Source organism: Vanessa cardui, chromosome 4 (assembly GCF_905220365.1).
Source record: "Vanessa cardui chromosome 4, ilVanCard2.1, whole genome shotgun sequence".
Taxonomy (NCBI): Eukaryota; Metazoa; Arthropoda; class Insecta; order Lepidoptera; family Nymphalidae; genus Vanessa; species Vanessa cardui.
Window position 1 is genome coordinate 4671462 of NC_061126.1, and position 16881 is coordinate 4688342.

The 16881-nt window shown below is 31.0% G+C and overlaps 1 protein-coding gene across 2 annotated transcripts; it reads right to left on the reverse strand.

Moving 5' to 3' along the window:
* Positions 1 to 9915: 9915 nt before the first annotated feature.
* Positions 9916 to 15666, reverse strand: LOC124544385 (carboxypeptidase Q-like). Of its 2 annotated transcripts, none has more exons than XM_047122913.1 (3): positions 15378 to 15666; positions 11205 to 11334; positions 9916 to 11063 (listed from the first exon to the last, which is right to left on the reverse strand). In XM_047122913.1, exons 1-3 carry the CDS (start codon positions 15575 to 15577, stop codon positions 9972 to 9974), a joined length of 1422 nt encoding a protein of 473 aa, XP_046978869.1. In that variant the 5' UTR covers positions 15578 to 15666; the 3' UTR covers positions 9916 to 9971. The 2 variants fall into 2 exon arrangements, with proteins under 2 accessions (XP_046978869.1, XP_046978868.1); XM_047122912.1 differs by lacking the exon at positions 15378 to 15666 and adding an exon at positions 12281 to 12519.
* Between the last annotated feature and the right edge of the window lie 1215 nt (positions 15667 to 16881).

Sequence of the window (16881 nt, forward strand, 5' to 3'; positions counted from 1 at the left end):
TCTTCTTTAGATTCACTCATTTTAACAACAACAAAAACAAATGAAAATCACACAAATTCCTAATTTGAATTTGGAAGTGCCTTCTTTAAAATTAAAACTTTTTAATGATACCAAAACCAGCCAGATACAAATGGTATAGCCAAAGAGATGTGATTACAAGTTCATACATACTATATGCGAAAAGACTTTTTCCCCAACCTAATAGGAATACTCACTGTTGCGTCGCAATATATTTACAACAATATTATGTATATTCACAGTAACATTGATCACTTTGATAAAATCAGTCCTCACCCAATCCTTCTGAGGGCTAGGTATCCGTTTCTATAATAAAATTCCGTAGAGATTTTTAACTTTGCCTTTTCGTAAATTCAAATCGTTTGTAAAAAATATATTGGTAGAAAAAGCATATTATTCGATACAAGATTTTATAGGTGATAAAAAAGCGTGTAGTTAATACCTGTTGACTTCCAAGCAGGATATATTAATTCAAATAATTGTATTTAACTAACATGACTTTGTATTTTTTTAAATGTTAAAAAAGAGTAACTACTGAGTTTATTGCCGGTTCTTCTCGGTACAATCTTCTTTCCGAACCGGTGGTAGCTTCACTTATTTGTAAAATGACGATTCAAAAGTGCTTGTAAAAGCCCACTTGAATAAATATTATTTTGATTTTGATTTGCAGATAAAAATCGGTTATGACCTCATTTACAAGAGCTCCAGGCGTATATGTGCAGATAAATAAAGATAATTCTTTATTGCAATTTACTAAACGGTTACGATTTAACAAAAAAATATTTTAGCTATTTTTAAATTAGAGAGCAGTATACTACGGCAAAAATGATATACTCGTATCCACAGACCCATATGTCTAATGTCCAATTTATACAAAGTATTTTCTAAAATGTAACTTGTTCGAATAACACAATGCTCAGAAAAAAACCAACCAAGAGAACACGCTGGATTTCGTAGCTATTCTAGGCTCAGGCTTTTGTTTATCTTAGTCATAATTATATCTGGAAAACTCTCGTAACACATGGCGTAGAAATAAAATATAGACAAATCCTTAAAGAAATATACAAAAACTCAATAAAAAAAGCAAAAGCCAGACTTGAACAGCTGGGAGAAGAATTTAGTAACCAGAGGGGTGTCAGGCAAGGTGATCCACTATCCCCAAAACTTTTTACGGCCGTGCTAGAAAATATATTTAGAAATTTAGCATATATAGTAAATACATTACAAATGTATTTAAATTATATTTGGAAAAAACCTAACCTGGACGAAAGATGTAATGGAATGGTATAATAGGAATGGGAATAGACAAAAGGGGCGGCAAATAAAGAGATGGGAGAATGACAGACCAAAAGGTTGGAGGAGACTTGCTCGTGACAGACGCGAATGGAAAAAACTAGGGGAGGCCTGTCGAAAGACAACCTGACCAACAAACTGGTTGCCGCAGAATCTAAGGTATTACTTAAGTTAATTGTATTTATTGTAACCATTATTTATAGTTTTATAAGTCATTATAGTGTTATAAATTTATTTATAAGTATTTTAATCAGCGAATAAAGGCTTTTATTTATTTATTTTTACTACGGCTGTATAAGAAAAAAATAGTAAACGTAAATAAAAGTAAAGAAAAACATACAAACAACAATTTTAACTGAATTATTGTATACTATTTGACATTATAATATAATTTAAATAAGACTTCCTAATTTGGGCGTCAAATGTAGACGAGTGACTTTCGAGTAGTATGATGAAACTTGCTTATAAATTATGAACGTCTTTATGTAAGATTTAATTTAAAACACTACTTAAGCTGCCATAAATTCCATCTGCTAAAGTAATTATATTAACTATTTAAGAAAATAAATAAGTTATTTTAAAATAAGTTTCAATTATTTGTACGAATAACTTTAATATTTTTGTTTTCGCTGTGTACAAACTTCAAAAAATATTAACTAAAGAATATTTTGAGGGTTTTAACTCCTTAAAATTGACTCCGTTATGATGATCATTCTTAAATGTACAAGTCTGTGTAAACACAACTGCTCTTTTCACTTCCTCACTCACATAATCCGAAAAGACGACCACCCATCACAACTACAGAAAAAGTTCAAACGCAAAACCACCAGACTTACGTGCCTTCGGTTCTTGCGTTGGCCAACATTGTGGCGAATGAACATGGCCAATGTCGATAGACATCATGTAGAAGATGTTTGATATCTATTGGAATGATGGCTAACGAGTTGGCACAAGCCTCATGTGGTGTCGGTCTTTTTAAAAAGATCAAAAGACTGTGGCGGAGTTATGATTGTCACGTCCACACGTTGAGCGCACGTTTAATTTTACCAGCCGTAAATGTGAACGCACACACGCACCTGTTATATTTTATAAAAACGCGTCGTAATTAAATAGTATCTACCAAAAATGGGAGAATACACGTAGTAGCGGTATGCTGTGAATAAATAAATCGCAGTAGCCGCTAATATTTTAACTTCATCCGTTTCGGCCTGAAACGAAGCAAACTGAATGTTTGCCAACGCTTGGATGCAATCACAAACTCTAGGCTTTAATAACGCTATAATATTCGCCATAATGTTGGCCAACGTGTAACCGCTATAAAGTAATAAGGGGTTTTCTATTTGCATAATAGCTGAGAAATATATTTTATATATTATACGTTTTATAAGGTAACACCGAGAGCTGGCTATATCAATGAAAGCTAACGACTCAACTTCTTATCTTGCGCTGGCAGCTTTGCGAAAATGCGGACAAAAGAGCCTCATTTCAGGGCATAACTATGTTACATCCTCTTACGTGTTTTCTTTGCTTGAATTTTAATTAGAATCTACAATGAAGTACTCATGTGTAGCTGTCTTCGTAATAATATGTCATCTGTCATCATATAAAACCTTATTTTTCAATGTGTTTATGTTTTTAGTTAAAAACTGCTTCTTGTCTTTTTGTTTTCATTGTATTACCATTTGAAAGCAAAATATACATACAGTGGAAACTAGCGACTATTCACTGGAAATTATTAAAACAAAAGCCGAAAAGAACAACGTACCATGTCATTTACATTTCAATACTACATTTAGAAAGGTAGAACCATTTCGTATTATTACGAATGGTTTTTCGACTGAATAATTATGACAATCCTATTAAGTGGAATATTTTGTATTTAATTCGATGAATTATTTAATTTTCTTGAAAATCATAATATACTAAGAAGCAACTTAATTCTAAGTAATATCTATCTATTGGTAGGATTATATGAATTATTGATATGCTATAAATTATTTACTTATAAAGAAAATATACTTACTACATTTTTTAATTTTATATAGGTACCACCCACTCATCACATTTTCCACCGTTAGGTTCGTATTTTTAGTTTTTAAGTTTTACCTCTTGTAGGATCCTGTGTAACTAATAAGAATAAGCACACATTTCAGTACCAAAGTTTGATAACGTATTGACGAACTAAGGAATAGTTAATATTTATCACAGTACGAAAATGCCAATATAAGCGGTGATCAATTCAAGAGGCTCATTTTCTTCATAATTAAAATTAAATAAATAAATGTGTCACTAGTTTCCTATATTGCAAATGCTCAAAACGTGTGAGCTTAGTTTCGCGTTTTTGGTTAATGTCATGGTCTATAAAATAGTTTCTGATACTTTTGGAAGACATTATCTTACAGGTTAAAACAACTAATTAGGAGCAGATGTGTTGTTACGAGCAAATTGCTAAGAATTTAATTAATGTAACACTCTGAATAAAGGATTAATTAGGTATTAGAAATTGCCGGTCAGAACAAGTTATATTAATCCCTTCTGAATAATGGCGTTAGTTTAGCAAAGTTGAGCCTAGAAAATATTTATAGCAATTCATATTTGTCACTAGATTTATTTTACTATGGTATTAGTTATTTAAGGTAAATTTTGTACTAAAGTCATCTAAAAAATAATTGTAACTAGGTTAATATCGCTATTATGGTTTTAAGCTATTAAAAATAGTGGTTGTTATTGTTAGCTATTTAAAAATGAATAATATGTACTGTACATACATATGATTATGATTTGACTATTTTAATTAAAATGTGAATAAAATCAGCAAGGCGGGTAGTCAAATAAATTGTAAATGTAAGAAGGGCTAAAGATTTTAAAAGCACTGTGTGAATAGATTTACTCTCAGTTCGTTTGGAGTTTTGATGGCGAAAGTAATTTAAGGTAAGATTATTGTACTAATTGTAATGTTCATTGTGTTAAGTTAAAATGTATTAATGTTTAAAATGTGTTGTGTAAAATAAATATACTATGTGATATGTATGTTCTGTTTTATTTTAGTATAAAATATTAGTAAAACGTTAACAAATTCAGAAGCGGGATAACTCTTCGCGCTCAAAATAGATACTAAATTTTTTTTTGTGCTATTGTGTAACAAATTATGTCCGAATATGTTAAATTTGTTTCAGCAAGAACAATGAATAACTCAATGGAACTCAGTGTTAAGCATTGACAAGCGACATCGGCGAAGCCGGGAGGCCTGTGGCAGAGTTGTCTGCACGCCGCCGCGTCGTAGTCGACAAGCGAGAGAAATCGAACATCGAACATCGAAGTCGGAGTCGCAGTTGCAGCGGTCGCAGAACGCAGCATGTCAGCAGGGAGCGACATCGTTCATCGAGACCAGCAACACGAAATCGATCATCCCGCACGCGTGGAAGGTACACGGATCCGGCTGATATACACAGTGAGTTCATTTCAAAATTTACTGATATTATTCAGAGTATAAATGGCAGTCACAGTAAGGAACATTTTGTGAATTCAAATGTTATCCCAAAGTTCGATCCGTCTCAAAAAAATCAGACAATAAGTAATTGGATAACTAAAGTTAATGAGTGTGCTATTTTGTATGGATGGAGTGATAGACAGATTATACATTATGCGTTGCCTAAGCTAAGTGGGGTAGCAAAAAAATGGTATGAAGGGTTATCTACAGTTTTATTCACTTGGGCAGAGTGGCAAACGAAACTCTTAAATGCATTTCCGTCAGATGAAAATTATGGTCAAATGTTATCAGATATGTTAGAAAAGAAAGCTAAATTTGGAGACTCTTTAGAGGATTACTTTTACGATAAAGTAGCGCTAATTAATCGTTGTGATATTAAAGGGAAAAGAGCCGTAGAATGTGTGTTGCACGGGATAGAAGATAGGTCGATTCGCTTAGGTGCAGAAGCAGCACAATTTGATAATCCAGATAAATTGTTAGCTTATTTACGAAATGTATCAACTAGAAATTTTGATAAAAATTTGAAGAAAGTTAGTAAAGATATTAAAACTAATACTTATAGCTATAAAACTTCAATTAAGTGTTATAATTGTAAAGAAGAAGGCCATCCAGCCTTTAAATGTCAAAAACCCTTAAAAAAATGTATTAAATGTTCAATGTTAGGACACCTGGATAGTGAATGCTTTAGTAATAAAAACAAAAAATGAGCAAAAAAAGGAAAATTCTTTTAATAAATAAAGATTTTCGAAATAATGAACAAGATACATAAATAATATTAAAAAAGTAGGATTTATTGACTTAGGGAGTAATTTAACATTAATACGTGAATCGGATGCAAAAGAAATTTTTAAACAATGGGATAGCAATGATAAAAGGCCTATGGTAGGATTCGGTGGCAAGATTATCCACTCGTTAGGATCATGCATAGCTAATATTAGTATCCAGGGCGTAAATGCTAATAGTATCGGATTCATTATTAAAGTATCCCTTACTCAATGGTCAAACTTATACCGAACAATCGCATGTTAATATTTTAAAGACAAACGATAAACTAATTATTATGAGCAATTATGATGATTACGACAAAAACCAAATAAAAATAAAATAAAAGTTGCCTCTAACGTAACAATTAAAAAAGAAATAGAAATAGTTGAAGTCATGAGTGACCCAAATGTACACGGATCAATTTATGTAAAAAGCAGTTATCGGGGACGTCCAAATAATGAATATATAATTCTAGAAGGTATTTTTAAAATTGAAAATGGTCATAGTTATGTGTTAGTTATACCCTTAGTATCCACGCCGATCCAATTTATAAAAGGTGAACTTTTAGCCAGAGCTGAAATGGTATTAGAGTCTTTCGGGTCAATTGAAGTAAACAGAATTGAAACGAATTTAAATGTAATGTCGTTTAATTTGGATCAAATTAATGTTGGAGAAATCCCTTATAATTATAAATTGAAACTTTTGGAATTAATAAATTGTTATCGCGATTGTTTTGCAAATACTTTGAGCGAATTAGGCTGTACATCGATTGAAAAGATATCTATTGATCTGAAAGATGACCAGCCATTTATATACAGACCGTATAGATTGTCTCATAGTGAACGTTATGAAGTACAAAGTATGATAGATGACTTAAGTAGAAACGGTATAATACGTGAAACAACTTCTCCGTATGTAAGTCCAATCATAATTGTGCGAAAAAAAACCGGTGATAAACGACTCTGTATCGATTACCGTGCGTTAAATAGAAAAACCATTAAGCAACATTACCCCTTACCCCCAATGGAAGATCAGATGTATAGACTTTCAGGATATTAATACTATTCTACTCTCGATTTAGCTAGTGGTTATTACCAGATAGAATTAACGGAAGAGTCCAAACCTAAAACTGCATTCGTAACCCCAGACGGCCAATGGGAATAATGCCTTTTGGTTTAGCTAATGCATCAGCCATCTTTCAAAGGACTGTTCATAAAGCCTTAGCAACACATAGGTTCAATACTGCTATAGTATACATGAACGATATTTTAATACCATCTGTAACTATCGATGAAGGCTTAGATAAATTAAAAACTATATTTCAAAAATTTAGAGATGCAAATTTAACATTAAAATTATCAAAATGTTTGTTCTTTACTACTTCTATTGATTATTTAGGATTTCAAATAACATCTGTAGGTATTAGGCCAGTGAAAAATAAAATTGAGGCCGTTCTAAAGTTTCCTGTACCAAAGTCAGTTCATTGTGTTAGGCAATTTTTAGGATTAGCAAGTTTTTTTAGAAAAATTGTTAAAAATTTTGCGTCCATAGCTAAACCTCTTACATGTTTACTTAAAAAGAATTCTATATGGATTTGGGAAAAAGAACAACAACAAGCATTTGACGAATTAAAAAAACATTTTAGTAACGCGACCAATACTTGCCTTGTACGACCTCTCTCGATACAGAGTTGCATACCGATGCTAGCAAGCGAGGATTAGGCGCGATCCTACTCCAAAAGCAAAAAAACCAATGAACTTAAGCCTGTAGCATATTTTAGTCATCAGACTTCTCCAGAAGAACAACATTTCTCGTCCTACGAATTAGAGACATTAGCAGTTGTGTCTGCTCTAGTTAGATTTCGAACATATCTCTTAGGAATCCATTTCACTATCGTTACAGATTGCAATTCTTTACATGCTACTTTTCTAAACAGAGATATCTTTTCAAGGGTTGCGAGTTGGTGGTCACTTAAATAAATATGAAGTTACATTCTATTAATAAAATTGATGGCAATTGGTTAAAACCTGTTCAATCATGTGACAGCGAAATTGAACGTATTAAAAGTATACTACTTGACTCAAAAAGTAACGATATAATAAGTATTGAAAAGAATTACTGTCTTAAATATAAAAGTGTATTTAAAATCACTGACAATGGTCTTAAACGGTTAGTTCCCAAAAGTGTTCGCTGGCAAATTTTAAAATCAAATCATGACGGTATTGGATAGTTTTCGTATGAGAAAACTTTTTCAAAAAAATTATTGGTTTCCGAAAATGAGAAAATTTACAAAAAAGATATGTACAATCATAATTTATAAAATTTAACAGGGATGTCAGATACTAAATTAACGTCGGTTTTGGATAACGATAAGAATAAAGATGATAGAAATTTGTTACAAATTAGGTCGGAAGTAGACAAACGAATAACTAACAATCAGGAAAAACAAAAGCAGTTATTTGACAAATCAAGATCTAGGTTTAAAGATCTTTATTTCTCAAAAAGATTTACAAGAAAATCACTTACATGATAAACAAATAAACAAAAAAAAAATCAAATCAAGATCTAAACCACGAAAATTTAACATAGGTGAACTAGTAAGAATAGAAAAATCTATTACTTGTCCCGGAAAACATAAAAAAATTAATACCAAATTGCTTTTCCGAATGATAGGTATTTAGTAGGTGATACTCTACAATTACTAAAAGAAAGGGTAAAGTAGTTTATGAAGGAATATATCCAGTCGAGCGTATATATTCATCAATTCATGGCTTAGTTTTAAAAGTCCTAACGATGATGATAAAAAGTAGTAGTGATAGTGATAGTTGTTAAAATAGTAAAGAGAATAGTCTTCAAATTATTTGTATTTTTACTCTGAATAATACACAACAAATAGATATGATTTTTCACGGTATATGATAGGGATATTATATGGATATGATATGGATTTGATATGGATTTGATATGGATTTGATATGGATTTGATATGGATATGATATGGATATGATATGAATATGATGTGGTTATGACATGGATATGACATGGATATGACATGGATATGACATGGATATGACTCGGATATGACATGGATATGACATGGATATGACATGGATATGACATGGATATGACATGGATATGGCATGGATATGACATGGATATGGCATGGATATGACATGGATATGACATGGATATGACATGGATATGACATGGATATGACATGGATATGACATGGATATGACATGGATATGACATGTCATATGACATGGATATGACTTTGATATTACTTGGATATGATATGGATATGATTCAATGTGATATGATATGATATGTAAAATATTCAAATGATCTAATGAAACATGATATGTGATATCAAGATGTATTTAATATATATATTAATTTACGGGATATTATTTAGTTTGCATACTCTAAACCCTAACTTTTAAGCCTACCCTAAAATGAATAACAATATTATATGTAGTTAAACTGTACTCAATTGATTTTGTATAATTATATCATATTTTCAACCTATGTTCACAATATAATTTTTATATTAAGATAAATAATAGAAAACAAATTTGTAAAAGAGGTAGTATTTGATAATTTTGTTCACGAGGACGTGACGAGTTTGTCAGGATGGACGAGTTGTTAGCTATTTAAAAATGAATAATATGTACTGTACATACATATGATTATGATTTGACTATTTTAATTAAAATGTGAATAAAATCAGCAAGGCGGGTAGTCAAATAAATTGTAAATGTAAGAAGGGCTAAAGATTTTAAAAGCACTGTGTGAATAGATTTACTCTCAGTTCGTTTGGAGTTTTGATGGCGAAAGTAATTTAAGGTAAGATTATTGTACTAATTGTAATGTTCATTGTGTTAAGTTAAAATGTATTAATGTTTAAAATGTGTTGTGTAAAATAAATATACTATGTGATATGTATGTTCTGTTTTATTTTAGTATAAAATATTAGTAAAACGTTAACATTATAAATTACCTTTTTCATTTATATTGTATCGTGAAAGAAAATAATGTATAGTACGACACAACTTAGATGTAACATCGGCAAAATTCGTAAAACCGATCAAATCCCAATTAATTACGCTTTCTCAAATTATCAATATTTATTTCTTACGTGAATATTATCTTTACACAAACGTAATATTCGTCAATTTGACATGGTTGACTGACGCGACAATCTATAGTGACGAATAGCGTCGAATAGCGCGATAGGGACCTATTTCTATTGGTTGTGTGAATCGGCACTAATCGGTTTAATTGCATTTTCCGATACTACATATAAGTTGTATCGTACTATATGTAGATCAATAATTAAAAGTTGAATTAAGATATGATTCATTTATTATTGTTGTACAGTATGCATATCAATATATTTAATAATTTATCGTGGAATATCAGCAGATATATCAGCAATGATGTAAGCCACAGCTGTCCAAAAGGCGGCACATAAATCAAGTTCATCGGGATCTTCGACATTCATCGTATCTCCTTCAGTGTGATGGAACCAAAAATAGCGTTCATTCGCGTTATGAAGACTTGCGCCAGGAATTCCATTCTTGATAATAACATTTATGTCAGAACCAGGACTGTCGTCTTCGACTAATGTAGACGCATTTATTGATTTGAATAGTTTTAGGATTTCAGCGATGATGCATCGAGCTTCTTGAGTTCCAGCTACTGCTAAACCACGCGGCGCGAAGGTTCCTTCATCGGATTCCATTATGAAATTGATATTGTGACTTTCATTTCTATGTTTCTCTTCGTAAGCATAGGCACCAATCAAACCTAATTCTTCAGCGGTCCAGAAAATTGATCGAATTGTTCGTTTAGGTCTTAAATTCAAACGCTTTAGAATAACTGGGGCTGCCCAGCTTACAAATAAACCACCACCATCATCCATCGCACCTTGGCCAACATCCCAGCTATCTATATGTCCAGAGACGATTACTAACTTCTCTGGATGATCAGTGCCTTTTAGATCTATAATAGTATTTCTTGAAGTCTTCGTTTCGTATGTTGATGACATTGTAATATTTAGAACAATTTTTTCTCCACGGTCGTAAAATCTCCTCAACAAATCCGCATCTTCAAGTGATATAGCACCGGCAGGTATTTTTTTAATATTGTCGTCATAGTTTTGAGAACCGGTATGAGGCGTATTGATAGAAAATGGAGTAATGGATCGTACTAATGAAGCAACAGCACCTTTTTCAGCTGCTTTTGATGCTCCTTGACTTCTATAGACTACAGTTTCACCATATGTTGTGAATATTGGATCATATACAACAATCTTACCATCGACATCCGATTTTGGTAAATTAGACAGTTCCTCAAAATTTTTGACAACTACTACCTCAGCTGTAATACCTTCAGGTGGCGTGCTAACACTGCGTCCAAGACCTAGTACATCAATATCTTTAATTCTTGGCTCTAACATAGTTACTTTTTCTGTTCCTCTTATCCAATGGGGTACCTGTAAATATTTTTAACAGTATAGTATATACTACTAATAATAAAATTGGTTATTTAGTAATCAAATAGCTTATTTTTGAGGAACAGAATTGTATGTAATGATAAATATGCAGAAAACGTATTCCATATTGCGCTTAATTACCTCTAGTTCTTCCGTAACGATGTCATTTATTTCCTCTTCCCGAGTTAGCTTGATCATGTGATCGATAGAATCTTCGAGAACTTGCGATCCCGAGGGCCGCGCACCGAAGGTGTCAACAAATTTTCCTAATCTAGAAATATAAATGAAACAATTAGTATTCTATATTTATTAACAGATTCTGGGACAAATAAATTATAGAAATCTAAATTAATATTATGGACACTTTTTTGTTCACATATTGAATCTGGATCTTTAGCATCAGATAAATAAATAAATGAAAGAAGCGTTATTAAATTTTATTTTATACTTGTATTAAGTAAGTTAAGTGAGTAAATAAGATTTTTTACATAGGATATTATTTTTATTTATTTTTTTGGAATTTTAAAGAGCGACCTATAGTATATTCGTTCATGTTCGAATGTGAATTCCCACCAGCGTCCTTTCTGGTTATTTTATTTCGGCTGCTTTGAAATAAATTCTTAGTTTTTATACATTTTTGGAAAGCTAAGAAAACGGTTATGTTTTTAAAATAAACTGCAGAACAAGTTCCATAATATTTTTTTTTAGTTTTTAAGGCATTATTGAGAAATTGTTTTTTTTTTTTAAATTGAAATAATGTCGTTTTCCGCCTCCAATTTTTAAATTAGGGCTGATAATGATTGTTTAAATATTGACGAATATCCACTGTTTATTCGTTTTTATAAATCAGAAGAAAAAATAGATTTTTATTGATATTTTTGTCTAAATAAATTTTTGGAGTTGCATTTTTGACAAATTTTGAAAAAATCTAAAAAACGTGGTAACTCAAAAATGGTTCACTTTTGGATAATGCATATGGAGGTTAAAATTATAGCCAATAGTCACCCCTATCACCTCCTAGCGGATGTACGTCGAGTTACCAATAACCCTGTATATAGAGTAGTTAATAAAAAAAAATGATATCGAAACACAAATCAAATATTGAGGAGTGAGTAGATTTTTTTAAATTTTAGAATAATTTAAATGATACAATTGCGATGCCATCAAAATCTATTTGTATGCCAACAGGAAAATTAAATAAAAAAGTATTTACTCACTCATCATAAGTTTTACGCTTGAAGTCACCTTCCAAAACATATTTAAAGATCTCATTTTTTACATTTTTATATGACGCTATCTCTTTTATCAGATCATCTCCTAACAAAGCTCGGCAGCCGTCACGACTTTTTGGTAAAAATTTAGCCTCACTAGCAAAAATAATAAAAAGGGTTACAAAGATTCGGGCGGAGAAACTCATTTTTCTGCCCGTGCCTTGATACTAATGCGATGTTGTGATAAGAATAGACCCTTTTGTTGAGAGACTATCTTATCGGTATAAGAGAAATCGTCGGTTGTCGAAAACGTCATATTTACTTGAGATATATTCGATATAATCTTAATGTTTCTAGACATTTAGGCTTTGGGAAGATCGTTTATCTATCCTATCAAGTTTTCTTAAAAGATTACATGGATAGAAGATATAAAAAACAATACTATGTATTACATATTGTTTTACGTGTTCTGTTATAAAAAAATTGAAGGGATTGTAATTAGAATGTAATGTCTTAGTTTTCCAATCGGTAAAGTAATTAGATATTACCTAATTTAGGAATACTTTTTTACGTGTGGTAACTTTTATTAATGTATCCTGGCACCTCGAGGTAGTCAGGCAGAGGTAGAGAGTATTATGTGGCATTGTGTCAGTCGAATCTCTGTGGCAGTTTTCACCACGGATCGAAGAAGCTAAAGGAGAACGTACAATGTACATCATCTACGTCCAGCTCAACTTCGCTTAGGAGGGCGAGAGAGTAATCACGTTCCGCTTGCACTTTGTAAAATCTTAGTTTGTAAGAAAGTACCAAACTGCTTCTCCTAGAGCTTGGGTTTCCTCAACAGTGTTTTGAAATTGTGATATTGTTGTAACCGATATTATGCAAGACCGATTCTTAAAACATCATACAACAATTTCTTCATTTAATAAGATAAATTATGCTCAATTTATGACGGCTGTGTGTGAGCATAAGTTTTTTTATAAGATCGTAAACTACCGAATAATCTAATTTACTTTCTAACTTCTAATTTCAAATGTCTACGAAATATCCTAGTCTAGTCATAAAGTTACTTCCACTGTTTCCGTAAATAGCTGTGTACTTCGCTTTCATGGCTTAATATTTCTGAAAGTCTGTTTCGTCTGATACACATTAAGAAAAATCTTGCGAACTGTTACCCATTAATCAGGGTCACAGCTTGTAACCTGTGATTTAATGACGCACATATTAAATGCATTTTTTTTAAATCAAACTAATTTTCATGACGAACATACAGATTTTCCAATCCATACATACAATAAGTATGGATTTACCAAAATACATGGTTTTAAGATACCCGTCATCTTATCTGCATGTCAAAAATAACAATTACTTTTCAAATATCTTAATATTATGCGGAAAAAAACAAATAATTGTAAATATTACGAATGTATGTGAAAACATTCGTAAAAAATATTGTACCTACTGGATATTGGTTATTGAATAAAAACACGATTGAACAATTTGTAATTAAAATGTTATCAATGTCGCATTTGTAAACACTTAATCAATTTATAGCCGTGAATTTTTAGAATTAGCTTATAAAAGTAGGATTTATAAAGATTAGAAATAGGAAAAAGCTAAAATATTTGAAAAGAAATACACGCTACGTTTGGATGTTGATTCAAAACTTCTCAAGCACAATGACTTGTCATTTGCTGAATTTGCTTTTGAATAACACAACATACTCGTTGTATGTTATATCGAAAGCTTCAAGGATTTCGATAGTTTACTGATAAAGTAAAAATTAACAGTTTGTTCATGTTGGACTAAGGGCTCCTTTTCCTTCCAGGAGAAGGTATGGTTATTATTCCAGAATTTCATTGAAATTGGACACGTACAGGGTTTCTCCCGACGCTGAGATTAATTATCAATAACATACGTTTTTTATTTTTTAATTGTGAATATTAAATTTATTTAATCTTAACTAATATTACAAATGTGAAAGTAACCCTGTCTGTTTCATTGTCTGTCGCTCTTTAACTGTCAAACCTACAAACCAAATTTGACGAAATATAGCTATCGTGCATCTTTGAACTCCAAGGCATACAACATAGGCTACTTTTTTGCTTAACACATGAAAATCAACCCATAAGACGCGAGTGACAACTAGTTTGTAAGAAACTGAATAGTGAACTCTATATACTTTATTGAGTACGATTTCGATTCTACATTTGACCTTGTGTTATCAATCATAATACAACACAGCTAAACGGTCTATTCTCATCAAAATATGTCTTTGAAGAATTATTTCTTGTACTAAATATTAAGATCAAAATTATAGTGCATATTGGTCTTTATAGACTTTATAAAACATTATTAGTCATCAGAGCGTGACATTTGACCTTGATTATCTTGAGTCGCGTACACGAGAAACTATTGTTTATGTATTGTAAAAAATGTTCTTTCTGTGTTGTAATACATACTATATTTATGTACCTTGGTTAAATCGATATTTGGCTGGACTATAAACTTCAAGCATAAAAAATAATCTACCAGATGCTAAGAAAAAAGCTGGACTGCTGAGAGTGCAACGTGATAAATTTTTGACAGAAAATACCAAAAATTTTATCTTTGGATTATGATTATAAAGTGATCTTGCGCAACTAGTTATGCTGTACTTATGAATATATAAGAATATAATATTGAAAATAAAAAAGACTTATTTGCTATTCTCAATCTCATCGATAGAAACTAAGAAAGTACATACTATTTCATAAAAGAATAGGTGAATTTTATATTTTTTTAAAACATTAATTCTTTATGTTGTTGTGTTCTGTCACATACGGCGATTAAGCCAGCGTTATTATAGTCGTACGGATGTAGCGAGTTATATCTCATGGTTGGCAGCGTATTTATAATGTAAGCTTATGGTCATGACTACTGGCAACGCATGCCAAAAAAAAAATAAAGAAATTGAACACTTGGATATAAATAAATAGTCATTATACGAGTTAATGACATCAATTACCTGCCGGATTATGTACATATTCGTTTCAAGATAACACTGTCAATCTTACACACAGCTGAGACGCGATCAATATTAATATCAAAATTAATTACTTACTCATCATAAGTCTTCCTTTTGAACGGGCCACTAACCGCGTAGTCTATTATATCCTTGACCACTGTATCGTAGGACGCTATTTCGTCAGCCAATGGCCCGATATCACATTGTTTAATTTCCGAATAAGATTTCTTCTTAGGAGCACATTGCACTTGATACAGTATTATCGAAAGTAAACTCACTTTGACCCAAACAAACATGTTTTATCTAGGCGCTTGAAACGTCCATTCTTAATGACCAGTGCAAGGTAAATGATCACACTTCTAGTCAACTATTTTCTACAACTAGATGACTCATATGAGTGAAATGTTAACGTACGTACGATATGTGGTTATTGAAAATTATAACATTGACAAGAAAGTTAATCATTGTTTTGATGTATAAATTAATAAATTATATCGAAGGAAATACGTCGAGCAAAAATGATAGCGTGTAACTTTTATATTTTTACTATAGGTAAAATTTATAAATAATAAATTAAATCTTTCTTTTTCTTTACAGAATGCGAACTTAGAGGTAACTCCCAAATAAATGTAATCTGATGTAAGAAGCATTAAAAATATACAATTTAATTAGAACCTCTTACTCGTCTCTTTTTAATCGATTTTATGTTTGAAGTTTAATTAAACTGTGTCTGTCTGTGTCTGAATTAACAAAGTTATATCATTTAAAGCACACACACACACACATTAACACACTCTTTCTGTAAACAATTTTATTTATAATTTTTTTATTAATGTAATCCTGTATGGCCCCATTAATTAGGAGAAATCAAATTATACCTACATTAATTTTCTATAACGCTGTTGATTAGAAATACATCAATCAAATTCATATACCATAGTCAAAATACATGTAATAACTTTGTACGATACATCGTATATATGTTACCTAATTATTATTATCATGGAACATCGTATTATTTATAAAAGTGTTACTGTATTGTAATTAGTATAATATTAAGATACTTGAAATTATATTATATTGAAGATTATTGTAGCAGATATCTATTTTGTATAATTTAAACTATGTATACAATTACTAACAATATTATAATATTGTAATCTAAGTTATACTTTTTCGGGTATTTTTATTTTATTTTGAACAATAGAGAGATATTCGTCTATTTCTTATATTTATACTTATGTATATTTGCATTTTAAATCATAATTGAATAAATTTGGAATGTATATTCCAAATTTACAATAGTGAACATTTCTGAAATATGTTTTAATACAACGCCTTATTACCTCATCGGTAAGAGGATTGGTTTTTTGGAATTGTGTATATGTAGAAATACATTGTTAAAATTTTACCATTTCCCATAATCGTGCTACTTATTACTACTTATTTAAATATTCAATTGATTCATATAAGAAGAGCAATTTATAAACGTACATATATTATGTAAGCGTACAAAATATATTATATCTTCACATCCTACATGACTCGAGGTGTAAAGATTTAATACGACAAGGAGATATTAAACAAAATTATTTGTTTT

Coding starts and splice junctions, on each gene's coding strand:
- LOC124544385 (XM_047122913.1), bottom strand. CDS start 15,577: ATGTTTGTTTGGGTCAAAGTGAGTTTACTTTCGATAATACTGTATCAA. Junction 11,335..15,377: donor AAAAGGAAGACTTATGATGA/GTAAGTAATTAA, acceptor TTATATTTCTAG/ATTAGGAAAATTTGTTGACA. Junction 11,064..11,204: donor TCGTTACGGAAGAACTAGAG/GTAATTAAGCGC, acceptor AAATATTTACAG/GTACCCCATTGGATAAGAGG.